Raw genomic sequence first — 17,682 nt, forward strand, 5'->3', positions numbered from 1 at the left:
CGCCTGGAGTGAGTTTAAGCCACCGGGTCCGAGACTAGAACCGTGGTCGACTACATAGGAGTCCAGCGACATAGCCATTACGCTAACTTCTGGTCCCTAGAGCAATGTTTTTTAAAAAAAGGAGATGCTGGGAAAATTTAACACAACTCCCATCTACTGGACTGTCACAGACCTAGCAGGGTCTTGTTACTGAAGATCCACTCCACTCACCTGTGTTTGACTCAATTGTATTTTCTTTTAAATATTTTAACTTTATATATTACTATTGTTATTATTGCTTTCCAGTTTGACCAGAGAGAAACAGAGAGAGGAAAAGTGAGAAAGGAAACCACCAGGTCCGGGATTTGAACCCTGGTCGGCCATGTGGGAGTCCAGCACCTTTAACCACCACACTGCCTGCTGGCCCCCTTTTTGACTCAACTGTGACCTTATTTCACTAGGGAGAGCCATTTTTTGCTGCTGGAAAAACCTCCTCTACCTGACCTCTATGTTTTAGCAGGCAGATGGGTTGAAAGTTATTAAACTGACCTGATACCTCTCATAACCCATTCTCAACTCCTTTAATACTTATTAAGTACATGATATGGTGTTAGTTTTTCCTAAATGTGACCACTAGTCTGAAGCAAGATTATGTTATTATTAAAGAATCATGTGACCAACTGTCATCCTAGAACCCAAATGAAATGAAACATTAAGAAACATTTCCAGGAAGGGCAGTGGCTAATAGTTGGTAGGACAAGTGTACCAGGTTTCCGTATGCCCCCTTTTCAAGTAACAATGGCAATGATTTGAAGTAATAAGCCCAGAAGTCTTTTCATTTCCATAATCACCTTTCCAGGAAACCTTGGAAGTTTAAAATTCACTCCATGAGATCTCCCTGCTCTTATAACAATCCAAATGACCTCCATAACTCATCAGAGTATCTGTTGGCTGATACCCTGAAGCATGAAGAGCTAGACAGGGAAGTATATTAACCTTGGAGTATGAGTATCTGAAGTAAGAATATTTGCTGATATTTTTGGCTACAGACTAGTGTTTCGCATTTCTTACATTTAGTCTTAAAAGAAATGCATCCAGGCTGTGTGTGTGTGTGTGTGGGGGGGGGGGGTTGTGAGTGTGTGTGGGTGGGTGCGTGTGTGTGTGTGTAAGTAGGCAGTGGGAAGGGATGGAACCACATACACTTATTTTCAAACAAAAGCTGCCATGAATTTATTACAAGATTGCCATTAACTTAAGTATAACTGGCTCTATAAATCAGTATCCATATATTATTACACATTCAGGAGTTTCTGAGAAGATATGTATCAGGACGGGCTTCTCACGTGGCTTAACTGGACCTGAGGAAAAGAAGAGAAGAATTATACACCTGATGTATAGTGGCTGGTCAACAAGGAACACCATTAGCAATGTAATTTTGGGAGGCAGAATAACTGGACTGCTTTCCCTTCAATGGCCAAAGCTTTGCTCAGAATTCCTCTGCTTTTAAAATTCTCATCCCTAATTAACTCCATCTCCACTTTCAGACTCTCCTAACATTCATGAACCTTACAGACAACCAAATTGTCAACTGTGATGAACAAACCAATTGCAAAACTCAACCTCAGAATCACCACCGTATCTCAGGTCAAAGCTCAAGCCATGAAAACAATAGCATGTCCTAAGTTTCAAATACTGAGCAGCAAAGGAAACAGACATTAAATAGCACTGAGAAACAGGCCAAGCCACTTATAGTTGAAGAGGGTGTAAGCTCATAAAAGCTATAACTATGTTAGAAGATCTTTATCTCTTTGGTTGATTAAACACATGCAGTAACTACAATTTTGCTGACAATTACTTAATTCAATATTGGAAATCTGACCTCAGAAAAACAGAGCCAGATTTGGACTTTGGGATAAGAAATTCTCAAGAAAGGTTCAAGTCCAGCTAACAGTTCCTGACCTACTACCACCCACTCCTGTAACTAAGATGCAGCAAGCTTAGGGGTAGAGAAAGCAAGCTCAGCTGATGTGGCACCCCTGCCATGGGATAGCAACAGGTGCAACCTTAAACATGCAGAAGTCATAAAAATGGATTTTCTTACTTCCGATCACTTCTTCAGAAGTCTGAGTAATGGTGCAACCTGAAAAAGAAATAAACAGCTCTATAATTACCTATAGCACTGTCAGTCTGATCAAGAAATCTCACAGAGGGAGATTTCAGGAGAGAAAAAAATATAATTGCAATCACTCTCACCGGTTAGGTTAAGACCCTCAATCTGACATTATGGAAGATCCTAATGCCTCTGATTTTGTAATAAAAAATCATTAGGCTTCCTCTATAGCATCAAAATTGGAGTCTATAAAATACACAAGTCGCCATATGCAATAGAAATTTTGTCAATCCAATCACTTACTAGGGTAGCTAAAATGTCTCACTCTAGAAAGCAATATTCTGGTGAATAGCCTCACAGCCTTTCAGGCTTAGAGAAAAGAAAACTTCAGTCATAATAAACTAAGGCTTTGGAAGTGAATTTCTCAAGTGCAGTAAGAATCTGGATCCTCTTATAAAAACCAAACTGGCATAGAGAACCACTCCAAAATCTCATCTGATATGATACTGATGGAATTATCCAGACAGGATCCATTTTCCTGTCAAAGTAAGAACTTTAAACCACATAGTTGTTTGCTCTATTCTTTTTTTCACAGCAGTTTCCTCAAAACATGTCTAACCATGGTAGTGCATGCAGTAAAATGCTGCCACATGAGGCTGGGGCCATCCTGGAGGCCTCCGTTTGGATCCAGGACCAACGCAGATAGGCAGGCGGGGTAGTGCGCAGCTAGAAGGCCGGGCAGAGAATCGCAACATGCCAAGACTGTCAAAAATACTCCTTTCCATCGCTGTTTCTCCCTCTCACATGACACTCTCACAAATCCGGGGGAAAAAACACTTACATTATATTTTGGTCACTCTCAATTACAATTTATTTTGAAAACAGGCCCTTCCTCAATAGGGCAAACCAATGTAACCAAGCTCTATGCAGCACTCCCTGCCAACACAGGAGCAAGGAACAGGGACTGTGATTTGTCAGTTTTCCTGCTAAAGCTGAAAGCTCTGAAGTTCTCCCTGAAAATCCACCTTGTCACCTGCATAATTCTAGCAATGAGATCTGTTTGTTCTATCTTATAGCACTGAAAAAACCTGGACAGGATACCCGGGACATTGGGAAACACCTTTTATTTTAAAAAATCACTTAAATCTAGTGGAATAGTGAACTGTCAGTTCGGCAAAGGTTAATCTAAACATAAGACCCCAAGAAAGCAGCAATATTATTAAAGTGCCTACTTTTCCTCAATTACACATTCTCAAAATTTAGCTCACCAAAAAACAATAAAATAAAAAATAACATTCCCCAGGTGAACTACTGTACTTTATAGTAGAAAAATGACTTGTTGATAGATTATAAAGATGAGTCAGGTCAAATATTCTATAATTTATCAATCACGGGATCAATTATGCATAATTGTGGAACTGGAACTATAGTCAGAGTATCTCTCTGAGTTTTTTCAAAGTTTATAGGGCTATCTCTGTCTGTTTAAAACATATATAATACTTACCTATACATCAGGGCCTTGCCCTTCTCATTCCCCAAGGCAAAGTATCCACTTCTGGGAGAAAAATCCATGGTGCGGACATGAGAAATATTCTTCCTTTTAACAACTGGGAAGTTTGAAAACACGGTACAGGAGGGAAGATGAACCTATAGGAAACAATAAAAAGTTTTAAACTGCTACAACTGGGAACTCATCTTTCTTACATTATAATCTTCATCGTATCTTTCTGCTGTAACAAAGTTCCTTTGACCACAGACAGCACACAGTTCTCCTGACAGTAGGGTATTCCTCTATTACAATTTGATCCCTCCTGTGGCGAGGAAGCATTCAGGCAGCAGCCAGCATGGTGCCTGGGAAGTTCAAATGTCTCTGACAAAACAAACTCAAGCACACAGTTGAGTGCGGAAGTACTCACTGCTGCTCTATGACCACAGTAAGGAATACTGAAAGCTGATCACAGGGAACAGATATATTAAACATCACAAACAGTCCAGTTTCCATACAGCTGAAGCCCAGGCAAAGTCATACCAAAGCCTTCAATATCATAAAATTCCCTTTTTCACATTATTTTTCAACTATGTGATATATACTCTTTCCTTTATGCAATCTCTCCTCCAAGTGTACTAAATCATGAAAATCTGATTGACTGACTGAAAATGTTCTGATCTAGAGAGCCAAAAGCTTCCTCAAGGGCAGGCCTAAGCGTAAGGAGTGTAGTCGCTTTTTCCAGAGTCTACTTCCAGGAAAAATGGGTCCAAGTCCAAGACAGGTAAAAGTCCTTATCCAATTTATGGATAAACAAAGCCTGGCATGGAAGCAGTTATTCTAAGTAGACCAGGTTGGCAACAATGCACTTCCAAACGTTCTCCATCTCTTCCAAGAGCACTTTGTGTTCAAATACATGGACAGTTATCATTTAGCTATTTAGTTTATCATCCTCCACACTTTTTAGATGAGACTTTTAAGTTTGTTTCTTTCTTCCAAGAAGTGGGGATAGTGGTAGAAAGGCACCCCATAAGAGGGTCCTCATGCCACAGAAGTCTCAACCAGCCCAGATCACAAGCACCAGTAAGCACACCCAGGATGCACAGGGAGGCCCCGGGACACAAACTCAGGAGCTTCCCACGTGGGACCAGGCACTACTTCAATGCCATCTGGCCACCAGCTGATCAAGGTGATTTTCATAGACAAGTATTGGGTGAAGCCTGACATATTATTAAACAGGCTTCAAGCAGTCACTTATTAGTCTCACTGCCTTCTGATATATACCTGATGATTTTGTCAAGAAGGTAAAGTTACAGTGAAATCCCCAAACCATGTTCAAATATTCTCAACTCTGTCAGAAGGCTCTATCTACTCAGCACGGTATCAATGCTAAGGCTCTAGTGCTGATGAGAATCAATCTTGACTCATTAAAGCTAAGAAACTGAAGTGCTTTTAAAGAATTGCTTATTTATTAGTATTTTTTAAAAATGTAACCAGAGAGAGAGAAAGGGAAAGTGAAAAAGCAAGTTATCAGGTCTGGGACTCAAACAACGGTTAGCCATGTGGGGAGTCCAGTCCCTTAACCACCATGCCACCTGCCAGCCCCAAGTGAAATTCTTAAACACTGCTGTCTATGCGCATTCTTTGAAAAACTCCACTCCCCAAGAAATTAAGTACATTTTTAAAAACAGTTCATAAAGCATATTCCTGTCTTACAGAAACCATAATACGGATACTGTAAAACATATTTATACTTGGGTTGAGAATGCAGAAATTAAACGGGTTTTTGATAAGTTCCTTGCTTCTTAATTATGTGTTGCTTTGTTATTATAAATCTGTACCCTCCAAACATAAACCAACTCCAAACAGATAATCCAAAGTGCCAGGGGAGCAGAACATCAACTATCTGCTGCAAATTCAAGAGCAGGGCTGTGCTACCATGACTTCTGTCCCCATCTGACTTGTCACCTAACACTATTAAACTGTGCCTCAGACATCTGCTCATTAACTTCCCTGGCATGACTCTGACATTTGAGGAGTTGATTTTCTGACTCTTCCAAATCAAAACATACCAGAACCAGTCTCAATTTGAATGACTTCTTAAAGATAATTACGTTGAAACGCCTTTTATTTCCAACGTACGTTGAAAAGAAAAAGGTTTCCGAATGTTGGTTCATGTAACTTTAAAACAACTGCTTATTACAAATAAGGGCAAAAACTGGAGCACAATACACGTAGCAATTTTCTAGAGCCCATTTTTACAAGAAGGAATCTGCTCATTTCTGTAGCTAAATAAACAGAACACAGCACCAGAAATACTGTGGTGAACACAGGCATTTCCAGTCTTTGATGTAAACAGCATCCCTTTAGATGCTGTGCCCCATCCCACAAATCTACACAACCACATAAGAGTGGCCATGCACCCACACTTGGGCCAGTGTGTTCTTTCTAATACACAAATGCCCATTTAGTGACCATTTCTTTTCAAATTTTATCTCTCTACTAAATTAGAATATGGGAATGGGAAGCTGCTTACAATATCTTAAAAGACTCATTAGTATCTATTTGCAAGTTTCTAGTATAATTTGTCTATATGCATCTTCCCTCAGACCAATGATGCCACCTGGTTCTTAGAACTATGCAGCGCTGTGAACACTCTTTACAGCCCCCGTAGCAAAAGCTGCAACTAAACTATGGATACTATGAAAAGCCTATAAAACACCAACTCTGTAACTCAGGAAAGTGTCCTTAACCTCGACACCATTTCCATCATGACTGGTAAAGTCCCAGATATCAAAATTAAACAAATGAAAGCTCACACCTCCTTGACACTTCCACAACCCCCCATTTCATGCTAAATTGTGGATGTACTAATGGTCCGACTTCTGGACCTCCTACTGGTGCCAGGGCTTAGATTTATAATCACTGCCTGTGCTAGGGTAACAAAATTGTTTGGCTCATCATAAGCAGTTGTATTTAATGATAGTAACACTGCTTCACTGAGGCATTCTGAAAGCTGCTATGCCTGGCTTCTTTCCATTAGATATTATGGTTGACTACCATTTAAAAAATGTGATTTGGCTGTTACTAATGAATTCCTTGTGTGATTTTGCCACAATAAAAAAACATAAAATGCTGTCATGATCACTGAAGCAAACTAGGCAGAACTAACTATGATAAGCCTTTGCAGAATATATTATGTCAACAAGAGATGGATCCCATGGCCTTCTAAAACAATTTACTACCATTAAAGTGATAAAAGGTTAATATATACTAGTACACCACTCCCATTAGAGGAGTGGGATTTTAAAGCTGACTTGAATTAGAGCCTCTTCATTTATCAAGTGATTCATTCAACAAAGAGGCAAAAAAAGCAATGCTAGGCCTCCTGGTATGTACCACAGGGTAAGTTTCTACACTGATAATGCAGGAAGAGGCAGAGCACAACCATCCGTATGCACCCCAACCCAGGTTCTGTGTCTAGTCTGAATTGTGCACGGGGGAACATGCAACAAATAATAATAATGCTATATTTTAAAAGCTTTTCCAGTAACATCTTCCTTAAGAAAACCTTATGCAGAATCCCAACATATGCTATGGATAATAGTGACGCTGTTCTACACACTACAGGTAGAAGCTTGGCCTTCTCCTTGCCCTAATCTGCCATATGAATGAAGTCCTATACAGATTCTAGGGCTCAGAGGAATTCAGTTGGAAAACTACTGAAATGCTACAGTGTATGGAATCTAGAATAAAAATTCTGCCCTTTACTAACTGTTGACTTTGTGTAAATTAATCTTCAGAATGACTAGCTGGTTCAAATTCTTACTATAGGATATTTTGTAAATCTTTGTGAACTATACAATATTATACAAAATTGACAGCATACTGTAATGCTTTTTGCCTAGAGAGTAAGATGAAAGTAACAATCTTTCTAAAGTTCTTACAATCTGGTGGTATACAAACAAAAGCAAAACGCAACCCTGCTATTCAAAGCTCTATGTCATCCACCCACCTGTTACCTAGAACAAGTAACTGTTCATGGGGTCGGCAGGTGGCGTGGTGGTTAAGGCGGCTGGACTCCCCAGGTTGACTGTGGTTTAAGTCACAGACCTGGCAGCTTGCTTTCTCTATTTCCTTCTCTTTGTTTCTCAGTGGTCAACTTCAATACAAATAAAAATAATGACAATGAATAAAATTCTTTTTTAATTATTTTATTTAACTTTATTTACCGATTTTTTATTTAAATTTGACCAGAAAGGGGGAGGGAGAGAAGGAGGGAGGGAGAGGGAGAAAGAGAAAGCACCGGTCTGGGACTTGAACTGTCATCAGCCATGTGGGAGTCCAGCGTCCTTATCCACCATGCCACCTGCTGGCCCCCAAAATTAAATAATTTAACCAGAAAACAAAACAAAAATAACCATTCAATTAATGATTAAACTGGTTCTGCCTAAAGCATAGGGAACTTTAGAGATGGTGACATGTAGGCTGAGCTCTGGTATCGGGAGAAAGAGTTTAAGACAGGACTGAGGCTGCTCTCCTTAGCAAGGGTGGCCCATGGACAGTGTTTGGGAACTTGATTAGAAAACCACTGCTTACACTGATATGAAATCTTCCCTAAATGTTAAGGATGGCTCTCTGTGCCTAAAACACTTGTACAATGTGGTTTACGCTCAACATCTAGCTTTGCTTCTGGTAGTCTAAAATTTCAGTACTTCCTAAACAGAGGATGCCTACATGAACGAACCCCCATCAAAACCCTGGACACCCAGTCTCTTAATGAGGTTCCCTGGATGAAAACATCTAACGTGCTGTCACAACACACTGCTGGAGAAATTAAAGTATCCTATGTGACTTCACAGGGAGGAGCTCTTGAAAGCTTCCACCTGGATTCCCTACTTCACCCCATGTGTCTTTTCCACTTTCTGAGGTGGTTTGGTGTCCTTTCCCTGTAACACATCCTAAGACATAGTATAACCTTGATTAGCATCAAGTTCTGAGTCTTTAGAGTAAATCACCAAAATTGGGGTGGTTCTGGAGACTCCTGACACACAAATACATTCACAATACCTATTTAAGCATCTAATTAGCTATTTATCAAATATATATAAAAGTATCTAATTATCACTAATATTCCACTGCAATTTTTTAAAGTTTATTTTCAAGCTCAATTTATTTTCAAAATCTAAGAACTACCTCCACTCTATTAAGACAACAAGCCATAAAGAGATAATGAGGACAGAATTGTAAAGGATCATAGCGTTTGTTTTGACTATATTCCTTCACAGTCATCACGCAACGTTTTAGTCAACAATGCACGATGGCACTTCAAAAAGGTAATAGAAAAATGGAATTCAAGTACAAGTTTATTTGGGTGAAAAAAAAAAAAAAAAAGTATGAGGGCAGTCCCCACAGCTAAGCAGTTAAGTACTATGCACAGAAAACCAGATTCACATTGCCACCCACAGTTCAAATCCGAGTCCCAGTTTTTCTTGGAAAGCATGCCAAATATGTGCATGCGTGCCAAATCCTGAAAGGATAGAGAAATGAAGGAAAATTGATTATGGTGTGACCACTCTCTCTGGCAAGCATGTACACCCCCCTAGCAAAAAAGTTTTTAAAAAAGATTTTTGCTATAGGGCACATATGCTCAACAGAGATACAGAGAGAGACAGAAAATGAGAAATCATTCTCAATGGGGCACGGACACACCATAATCCCTTCTCCATTCTCTTCCTGGTATTTTGGGCATACACGCACACACACTCAGCATAAGTTTGAAGCTGACAGGTCCGGGACTTGAACCAAGGTCGACTGCATGACAGTTCAGTGATGTAACCATTACACAATCGCCTCGTCCCACAAACATTTTTTAAGAAAGGAAATCTGTGCATAGTTCTCTCATAATATAAATTTTCTGACAACTTTTTGAAGACCTCCTCATACAACACTGGTTCCATAAGATTATGAATAAGGTCCAGTCCTGCTGGAATGTACTGCTAATACACTGCTCTGCAGGCTGGGACCACATACAGAATACATGGAAGTCCAGGGTTTGAGTCCCAGTGCAATTTAAAGGCTGGCACAGTGTTACATGCCTGTATTCCCTGCAATTCCAGGAGGCTGAGACAGGAGATCCACAAGGTGGAGGTCAACCTGGGCAACAAAGCAAGACCCTGTGTGAAAAACAAGCCAGGCTTGAGAGCACACACCTACAGTCTCATCCAGCAGGCTGACACACAAGGATCTCAACAGCAAGACCCTGTCTAGAAACAAAACAAAACAGGACCTTAACAAAACACAAAAGTTCCAGCTCTTCCCCTCTTCCATTGCTGCCACCTCCTTCTGCCACTCCTGGTGCTGCATCCTTGTGCCCCTCCAGTGAGGACCTCGTACCTCTTTGGTCAAACAGCAGCTGAGGAGACTCCAGTGCTTGCCATGGCCAATGAAAAATACCCAAGGAAGGAGTCAAGGCTGAGAAGGACAACTACTACAGTATAGTTTTCTCTATTCTTTCATTCTCCCTTCCTCATTCCTTCCTTGTATATAAAGTAACTGGTTTATGTGCACAAGCATACTGCTTTTTTTTTTTTTAACTACTGGGTTGCTGGAAAAGTCATGACATATTTTTTTTCAGTTTTACAAAGGTTATTTATATAAAGAAAAGAAAGCAATGATATATTACCCATTTTATTTGACAACCTCTTGCCATCTTTTAGTGAGCTTCGTAATTCCACATTCATGAAAGGACCTGTCTTTACTGACAAAAAACTGAACAAGGTGCTGATTTACAGCCTCATCTGAATAGAACGTCATATCATGTAAGGAGTTTTAAAGAGAGCAAAACAAGTGGAAGTCTGATGGTGCAAGACCAGGCAAGTGTCGTGGGTGTAGCAACACATCCCCCATCCAAGCTCCAGTAATTTCTGACAAGGGATCAAACTTGTGACAAACCACAAAAGTTCCAGTTCTTTCCCTCTTCCATTGCTGCCACCTCCTTCTGCCACTCCTGGTGCTGCCTCCTTGTGCCCCTCCAGTGAGGACCTCGTACCTCTTTGGTCAAACAGCAGCTGAGGAGACTCCAGTGCTTGCCATGGCCAATGAAAAATACCCAAGGAAGGAGTCAAGGCTGAGAAGGACAACTACTACAGTATAGTTTTCTCTATTCTTTCATTCTCCCTTCCTCATTCCTTCCTTGTATATAAAGTAACTGGTTTATGTGCACAAGCATACTGCTTTTTTTTTTTTTAACTACTGGGTTGCTGGAAAAGTCATGACATATTTTTTTTCAGTTTTACAAAGGTTATTTATATAAAGAAAAGAAAGCAATGATATATTACCCATTTTATTTGACAACCTCTTGCCATCTTTTAGTGAGCTTCGTAATTCCACATTCATGAAAGGACCTGTCTTTACTGACAAAAAACTGAACAAGGTGCTGATTTACAGCCTCATCTGAATAGAACGTCATATCATGTAAGGAGTTTTAAAGAGAGCAAAACAAGTGGAAGTCTGATGGTGCAAGACCAGGCAAGTGTCGTGGGTGTAGCAACACATCCCCCATCCAAGCTCCAGTAATTTCTGACAAGGGATCAAACTTGTGTGTGGTCTTGCGTTGTCGTGATAGAACAAATCTCCTTTACGCTCAACGAGCTCTAGACATTTCTGGATGATGGATTCAAACTGTCCAACTGCCCATGGGACACATTCGTACTATTTGGTTCCTTGGTAGAAGCTCAAAAAACACAACTTTAAAATCCCTCCCACCACACCGAGAGCATAAGTCTTTTTCAGTGAATTTCTGCTTTCAATGTCATTTAAGGTGCTTCATCGCGTCCAGACCAAGACCATTTTCTCATCACATTGTTGCTAACAATCCACTTTTCATCACCAGTTATCAGTCACTTCCAAAAATGACTGTTTGCCTCATGTTTAATGAGCATATGTGCAGTCAAATAAACATGAGTTCATAAGGAACCCAAATATTGAGCCTCCTTATGTATTCCAGCTTCTTCAAGTGGTTGTGAATGCTTGAAAGATGGACATTCAACGTTTCAGTAATCTCTCACGTCGGGTTTGACTCAAACTTGTCATCATCAACCTCAGTGGGCCTCCCTGACCAAGGAGCATCGGTGGGATCAAAATCGCCAGCAAGGAATTTTGAGAGCCATCACTGGCCTGACGTTCTTGTAGAGCACTGTCACCATAAACTGTATGCAAGTTTGCACAAGCTTGACATGCGTTCTTCCTTTACGGAAGTAAAACAGTAAAATGTAGCAAACATGCATATTTTGGTCTTTCTTCTTCAACTTGTAAAATCTCCAAAACTCAACCAAATTGCCTTTTTTTTTTTTTTTTTTAAGCTAGAACTGTAAGCTGTCAATGAATGACACACCAATAACATAGATGTGGATGACTCTAGTACTTCCAAAAACGAATTAGTGCCATCTTTGGAAAAAATGCATCATGACTTTTCTGACAACCTAATAAATAAAGGGCCAATGGTATGTTTTGATTGACATCAAACGGAGATGGGATGGGGAAAATACTGATTCTGTGAAAATATTCCCTTTCTCTATTAGTGGCATGTTCATTCAGCTCCTACTTTTATATTCTAACTTATTTTCCTCTGTTTTAACAAAAAAAAAGGGAAAAAAAACCCATAAAAATCCTTGCATACCTTGTTTGATTGGAGAATTTTAATATTTTTTCATTTATCACTGTAAAACCAAGGACAGTATTGAAAATTTTTGTACATAGCTATTACAAGTAAGGCAATCTATCTTTAAGTAGGGGTAAATTACTCTTAAAAAGGGGAAAAAAAAGGAACCCTATGTAGTTTTCCCTTCAAATCAAGTGTCTTGTTGTTTAAATAATTGTTTAAAATGGGGGGAATAAAAAACTTCAATAGCCTAGTACCAACGTAATGTTGTAGTACATGTTACTCAAGTGTTCATGGGGATGCTGTGAAACCTATTGCTAATCATATAAAAGCAGTGTATACAATCAGGTACAATACATAACAGTAATAAACACCTATGGTAGTGGTTTCTCTATTCACTGTCATTACTTAGGAATGTACTCCTACTTACAATAAAAGTAGTTTACTATAAAACAGTATGCCATGCTAACCACTCTTTTGTGCTGAATTGCTTCATTGCATCATTTTCTCTTGTGCTTGATTTAATTGTGTTTGATCATCACAGACTTTCCAGTGGGACAAGATGTGGAGATGGGACACAGTGATACTGATGATCCTGACCCTAGGTAGGCCTAGACTAATGCATGTATTGGTGTCATTTTTAACAAAGCCTAAAAATAACAAAGATTTTTCGATAGAAAAATGGTTAAAGACATAAAGAAAAATATTTTTGTAACACTGTGCAATGTTTCTGTGTTTTGAGCTAAATGTTATCACAAGATTCAAAAAGCCAAAAAATGTTAGTTTTAAATGTTCCTTCCATTCCAGGTATATTTTTAAGAAAAAGTCTTAAAAACAAAACAAAAAAGGACAATTTTAATATAACCTGTTAACATTTGAACTGAAATAAATGTTGAGATTTCCTTTGTGTCCAATGGTGTCTAATTAATCCTTCAGTTCTAGAACCAACTTTTATTGATATGATTAATCCCATTAAACTGCCTCAATATCATAATATTCCTTCTTATATGTATCAAAACTCATACATAAGAGGATTTATTTTTTGCGCCTGTCCGTGTAAGTCTTTGTACATGAGATAAACAATAACAAACACAAGTGCTAACCACTTTTTAAATCTTTTACACTGTATTTTTATCGTACTTTTTCTATGTGTAGAACCACAAATACTTACCATTGTGTTACAACTGACTGCAGTATTCAGTACAGTAACATACTGCACAGGCTTGTGGCCTAGAAGCAGCATCTGTACAAGAGAATCTCAGTGTGTAGAGGTTGTAGCATCTAGGTTTGTATAAGAGCCCTCCAGGCACACAAGAAAGAATCTTAACGAAGCACTTTTCAGGTCATACCCACTACTAAGTGCCATGATATAAATCTCAGAAAGAAACTTCTGAAAATGTGGGCCATTTAAGAAAAGCTGAGAATGGACAACACAGTTTTTCCAAAAGAACTGACGTAATGCAAATTTGGTGGCTCTTGTGTATCATTTCAGGAACCATACCCAAAGCTACAGTACTAACCATTTCCCATCAAAAGAAGCCACTCTTTTAAAAAAAATAATCCAACACTCCTTTCTTGTTACCTTTCCATACTTTCAACTTAAACTTAAAAATTATCACTGATAAAAGGAAAAAGTAAAGAAATATTACCAATCTGACTGCTTCTTTCGTTTTTTCTGAAGCAATTGCCAAGATTTCTGTAGTAGGATTGAAGGTCAGAGAAGTAACACCTGTAACCAAGTTCATTATAGCTTTTATTGGCTTTGGGTTTGTTTCTTGAAGACAAGAATCTTGATTATATATGTTTACCACTCCACAATTCGAACTGCAAAGAGAAGGAATAAAACACATTAGAAACAACCTACTTATTAAATATAGATTTAACCCAACGAACTGGTATTTGCAGAAACCATATGGTGCAGAGAGACCAAGAGCCAGAGTTCATCCCAAGGCAAAGTTAGACACATTCTATCAGTTCTACTGGGTCATCAGAAAAATCATTGACATTTCGTATGTCTATGCAAAAATGAGTCATGACTTTTCCAACAATCTAATGATTCAATCTTGCTCAATTCCTGCTAGTTCGGGTAGCTTTTCAACTGCCAGTTTAGCTAGAAAGCCAATGAAACATAAGAGTAATTATTCCTGCCTTTAGTACATACTTGTTGAACATCAACTCCAGGCACTATGCAAGAGCTTGGGATGCAGAGGTGAACAAAATGGGCCAAGACAAGCATCCTCATTCTTATGGCTTAACATTCTAACATGTGAATGATAACTATCTTTCTCCTGTACATCTCTCCACTTTTTTTTTTTTTAATTGTTTCGTATTTGTATTTCTACAAAAGTGATGAACAGCAGTAAGGGGAATATCTACAGTCAAGGGTCACTGAAGTGATCACTCATTCCAAGTTTATTTATTAAATTTACATTAAACTGGGTACATATTAAGAGCATGTACCCAATACCCTTAACAAATAAATCTTAATGACCTTATGCTAATACATTACTAAGAGAATAATTCATAGACAAGAATTTGAAGTCAACTTTTAAAAATCTCAACCTTGAGACCCTCTAATTATAGGCGTCATTTATAAGGTATAGCAATTTACAGATACTTATTTAGTACTACAATGTAAACCCAAAAGACACAGGAAATTAAGCCTCAATCTCATATTCCACTAAGTGTATTCTCATTCTTACCACACACACATCCTCATTTACTCACTTAATACTTAGTGACTGCCAACACGATGCATAAAGATGACAAATTCAGTTCATATACAAGATTCTACAGCTTGAAATGATAGTCAACACGCAAATGTTATGCTACAATTATTTAGAGTTTTAAAGTCTTCGAACTACTTACATACACATTTTTTTAACTAGAGTCTAATCTCTTAATTTAAGCAGAACTAAGTATATACAGCCCATACTAACTGCTCAAGAGAATCCATACACACCCTTGATTTCTAAAATTCTGTTATAAGCTGAAGTGTGTGCACCCCCAGTCTCCAACGAATGTATATGTTGAAATCCTAACCCCTGAAGTGGACAGGGGTAGGAGGTGGGGCCTTTGGGAGGTGATTAGGACATTATAGTGAAGCCTTCATGAACGGGATTAGGGTTCTTCTAAATACAGATCCCAGAGAGTTGTCCCATTCTCCTGCCATGTCAAAGCACACCTAGAAATCAGCCATCTGAAACCCAGAGGAAAGCCCTTACCAGAATCCAACCACACCAACACCTCATCTCAGAACTTTCAGGCTGCACAACTGTGAGCCACTCATCTACGGCACTTTGCTACAGCAGTCTGAATCAGGAAAAAATTCATCTTTTCCTTTTACTTTTATTTGAATAAAAAGATTTATTCTTTGTATTTATTCTATACTTTATCTCCTTTCTTGATAAAATGTGATTTACGCCTAATGCATCTTAGTTAAGGACAAAGTTATAATCCACATGGTTCTTCTAACTAACAGTTTTAGGTCATACCTTACCATCATGAATATTGATAGCTCCTTAAAATCTACCTATTAATTCTTATTTAACTAGTCCTCAAATCTGTGATACAAAAATGGCACGAGTGAGTTATTTTGATATATAGAAACTTGCAGTTATGCCAAAAGAATATAATTGATTCTAATATGCTACTAAGAGTGGTTAGTAAATATCTGTTGAAAGATATCCACACATCCAACAGTACATAGTGTCAAAGGAAAATGGAATATCAGAAGCAATTTATCCCAGAAAAAATACACTTACAAAAAATAGCCAGATACAAGAGAACATAGCACAGCACGAAACTCCATCTGTGATCTAAAACCTCAAAGAAAAGAAATAGCATAAGATAAAGTTGCTCCAGATGAACTGAACCCTGAGCTTAGAAATGCAGACTTTAGGTGAAAAGGCAGGGTATCAAAGGTAAGGGGAGAGAAGGAACAAAGGGAGAAAGGAGCGCACTCATTAGCTTACCCCCTGGGCTCTTAACTAAAGGAACATGACTTAACACCCCAACCACAGCTCACTGGACTAGAAGCGGTTTCCTGAACCAAGGGCAGTCAATCCATTAGCAGACCAGTAACCACTGCCTATCCTGGTACACCAAGTTCTTCCCAAACAGCAATGAGGACCATTAGTATATCAATGTCCCATATGAACTGGGACTAGGAGCTATTACCATTTGGTAGTGGTGTGGGGAGTCAGAGCTGGAAAGACATACAGAAAAAGGACATAGGGGGACCAGTAGGTGGTGTGGTGGTTAAGGTGCTGAACATTCCCACATGGCCAACCATGGTTCAAGTCCTGGACCTGGTGGCTTGCTTCCTCACTTTCTCTCTCTCTCTCTCTCTCTGTGTCTCTCTGGTCAAAATAAGTAAATGAATAAATAATATTTAAAATAATTTAAAAAGAAAAAGGACACAGGGGCCATAGACAATCTAATATCACGAGCAAGAAAAAACTGTGAGGTACAGTACAAGTTATCAACCAGGGACAGCCTTGACCCCTAGAGGATACCCGGCAGTGCCTAGAGACAGTCTGAATGTCACAGCTGGGAAGAAAGAGGTGAAAGGTGTGCCATGGCATCTAGTGGTAGAGGGAGGGGCACTGCTAACACCTCATAGCACACAGGACAGCCTCTGCCAACAGCAGCCCAAATCGCCCATGCCAAGGCCAAGAAAGCCTGAAGTAGAGAAAAAATGCAAATAGGTGACTGACTGCGCCCACTTCACAGTGTGTAAGAATGGCCCAGTGTACTAAAGAATATACAGATTCCTGGACTAGGTGTGCCCATTCCCTACCCCAGCATTCAGAGTCACAGAGTTAAGAGAGGAGCTCCGGAATCTCGGTTTTTAACCACTACCTTGGCTACCCTGATGCTGGAGGGAGTTTAAGTCCATGCTTAGACAGATATTTGAAGGTGAGGCCACCTGCTAAGGACTAGGGCAGTATGTACAAGCAGAGTACGAGAGAAACTGCAGTGTCATACAGCGTGAGCCCTTTCAACACCGAAACTCCCTCACGTGGCTATTCTCTTCATCATTACCATGTGAAAATGGCTGAGGAAGGCCACTCCTCAAACTACGTTCAGAATACAACCAGAGCCATAACCATGGATGTTCTACAGAAGTTCCAGTCACACAAATAAAAAAACACAATTCAAATGCTCTCCTTTGTTGATTCTCTTAAGACTGAACTCCACTGATTCTTCTCTCACCCTCAGTCTCCAAAGGCTCTATTTTTGACCTATTGATACTGTATTACTCATCGCCTTGACTCCTATGGACTATCATGTCCAAACGGGTGCCTTCAGTTCTAATTCTACACTGCCTTTCTGCCCCCCCCCCCCTTTTTAAGAGGTTTTTGTTATAGGGTACGTGCACTCGCTGGAAAGACAGAGACAGACAGAGACAGAAAGTGAGAACTCAGCCCCAGGGGGGATGGC

At 39.4% G+C, this 17,682-nt stretch overlaps 1 protein-coding gene, 1 non-coding gene and 1 pseudogene across 2 annotated transcripts in view; 1 reads left to right on the forward strand and 2 right to left on the reverse strand.

Moving 5' to 3' along the window:
* Window positions 1-353: 353 nt before the first annotated feature.
* The window catches only part of UTP18 (UTP18 small subunit processome component), a 55,529-nt gene continuing 38,200 nt past the window's right edge, over window positions 354-17,682 (reverse strand). The window contains 4 exon segments of the mRNA XM_006172406.3: window positions 354-1,337; window positions 2,081-2,119; window positions 3,594-3,736; window positions 13,887-14,061. Coding sequence (XP_006172468.1) covers window positions 2,095-2,119; window positions 3,594-3,736; window positions 13,887-14,061 — 343 coding nt within the window. The 3' untranslated portion in view covers window positions 354-1,337; window positions 2,081-2,094.
* On the forward strand, window positions 6,958-7,085 carry LOC114008760 (small nucleolar RNA SNORA51). The gene has a single exon (XR_003550260.1). It is a non-coding gene; the product is annotated as a small nucleolar RNA SNORA51 (small nucleolar RNA).
* On the reverse strand, window positions 13,230-13,337 carry LOC114008762 (uncharacterized; annotated as a pseudogene).

The sequence above is a fragment of the Tupaia chinensis genome, unplaced genomic scaffold (genome assembly GCF_000334495.1).
Source record: "Tupaia chinensis unplaced genomic scaffold, TupChi_1.0 Scaffold000383_1, whole genome shotgun sequence".
Lineage (NCBI taxonomy): Eukaryota > Metazoa > Chordata > Mammalia > Scandentia > Tupaiidae > Tupaia > Tupaia belangeri.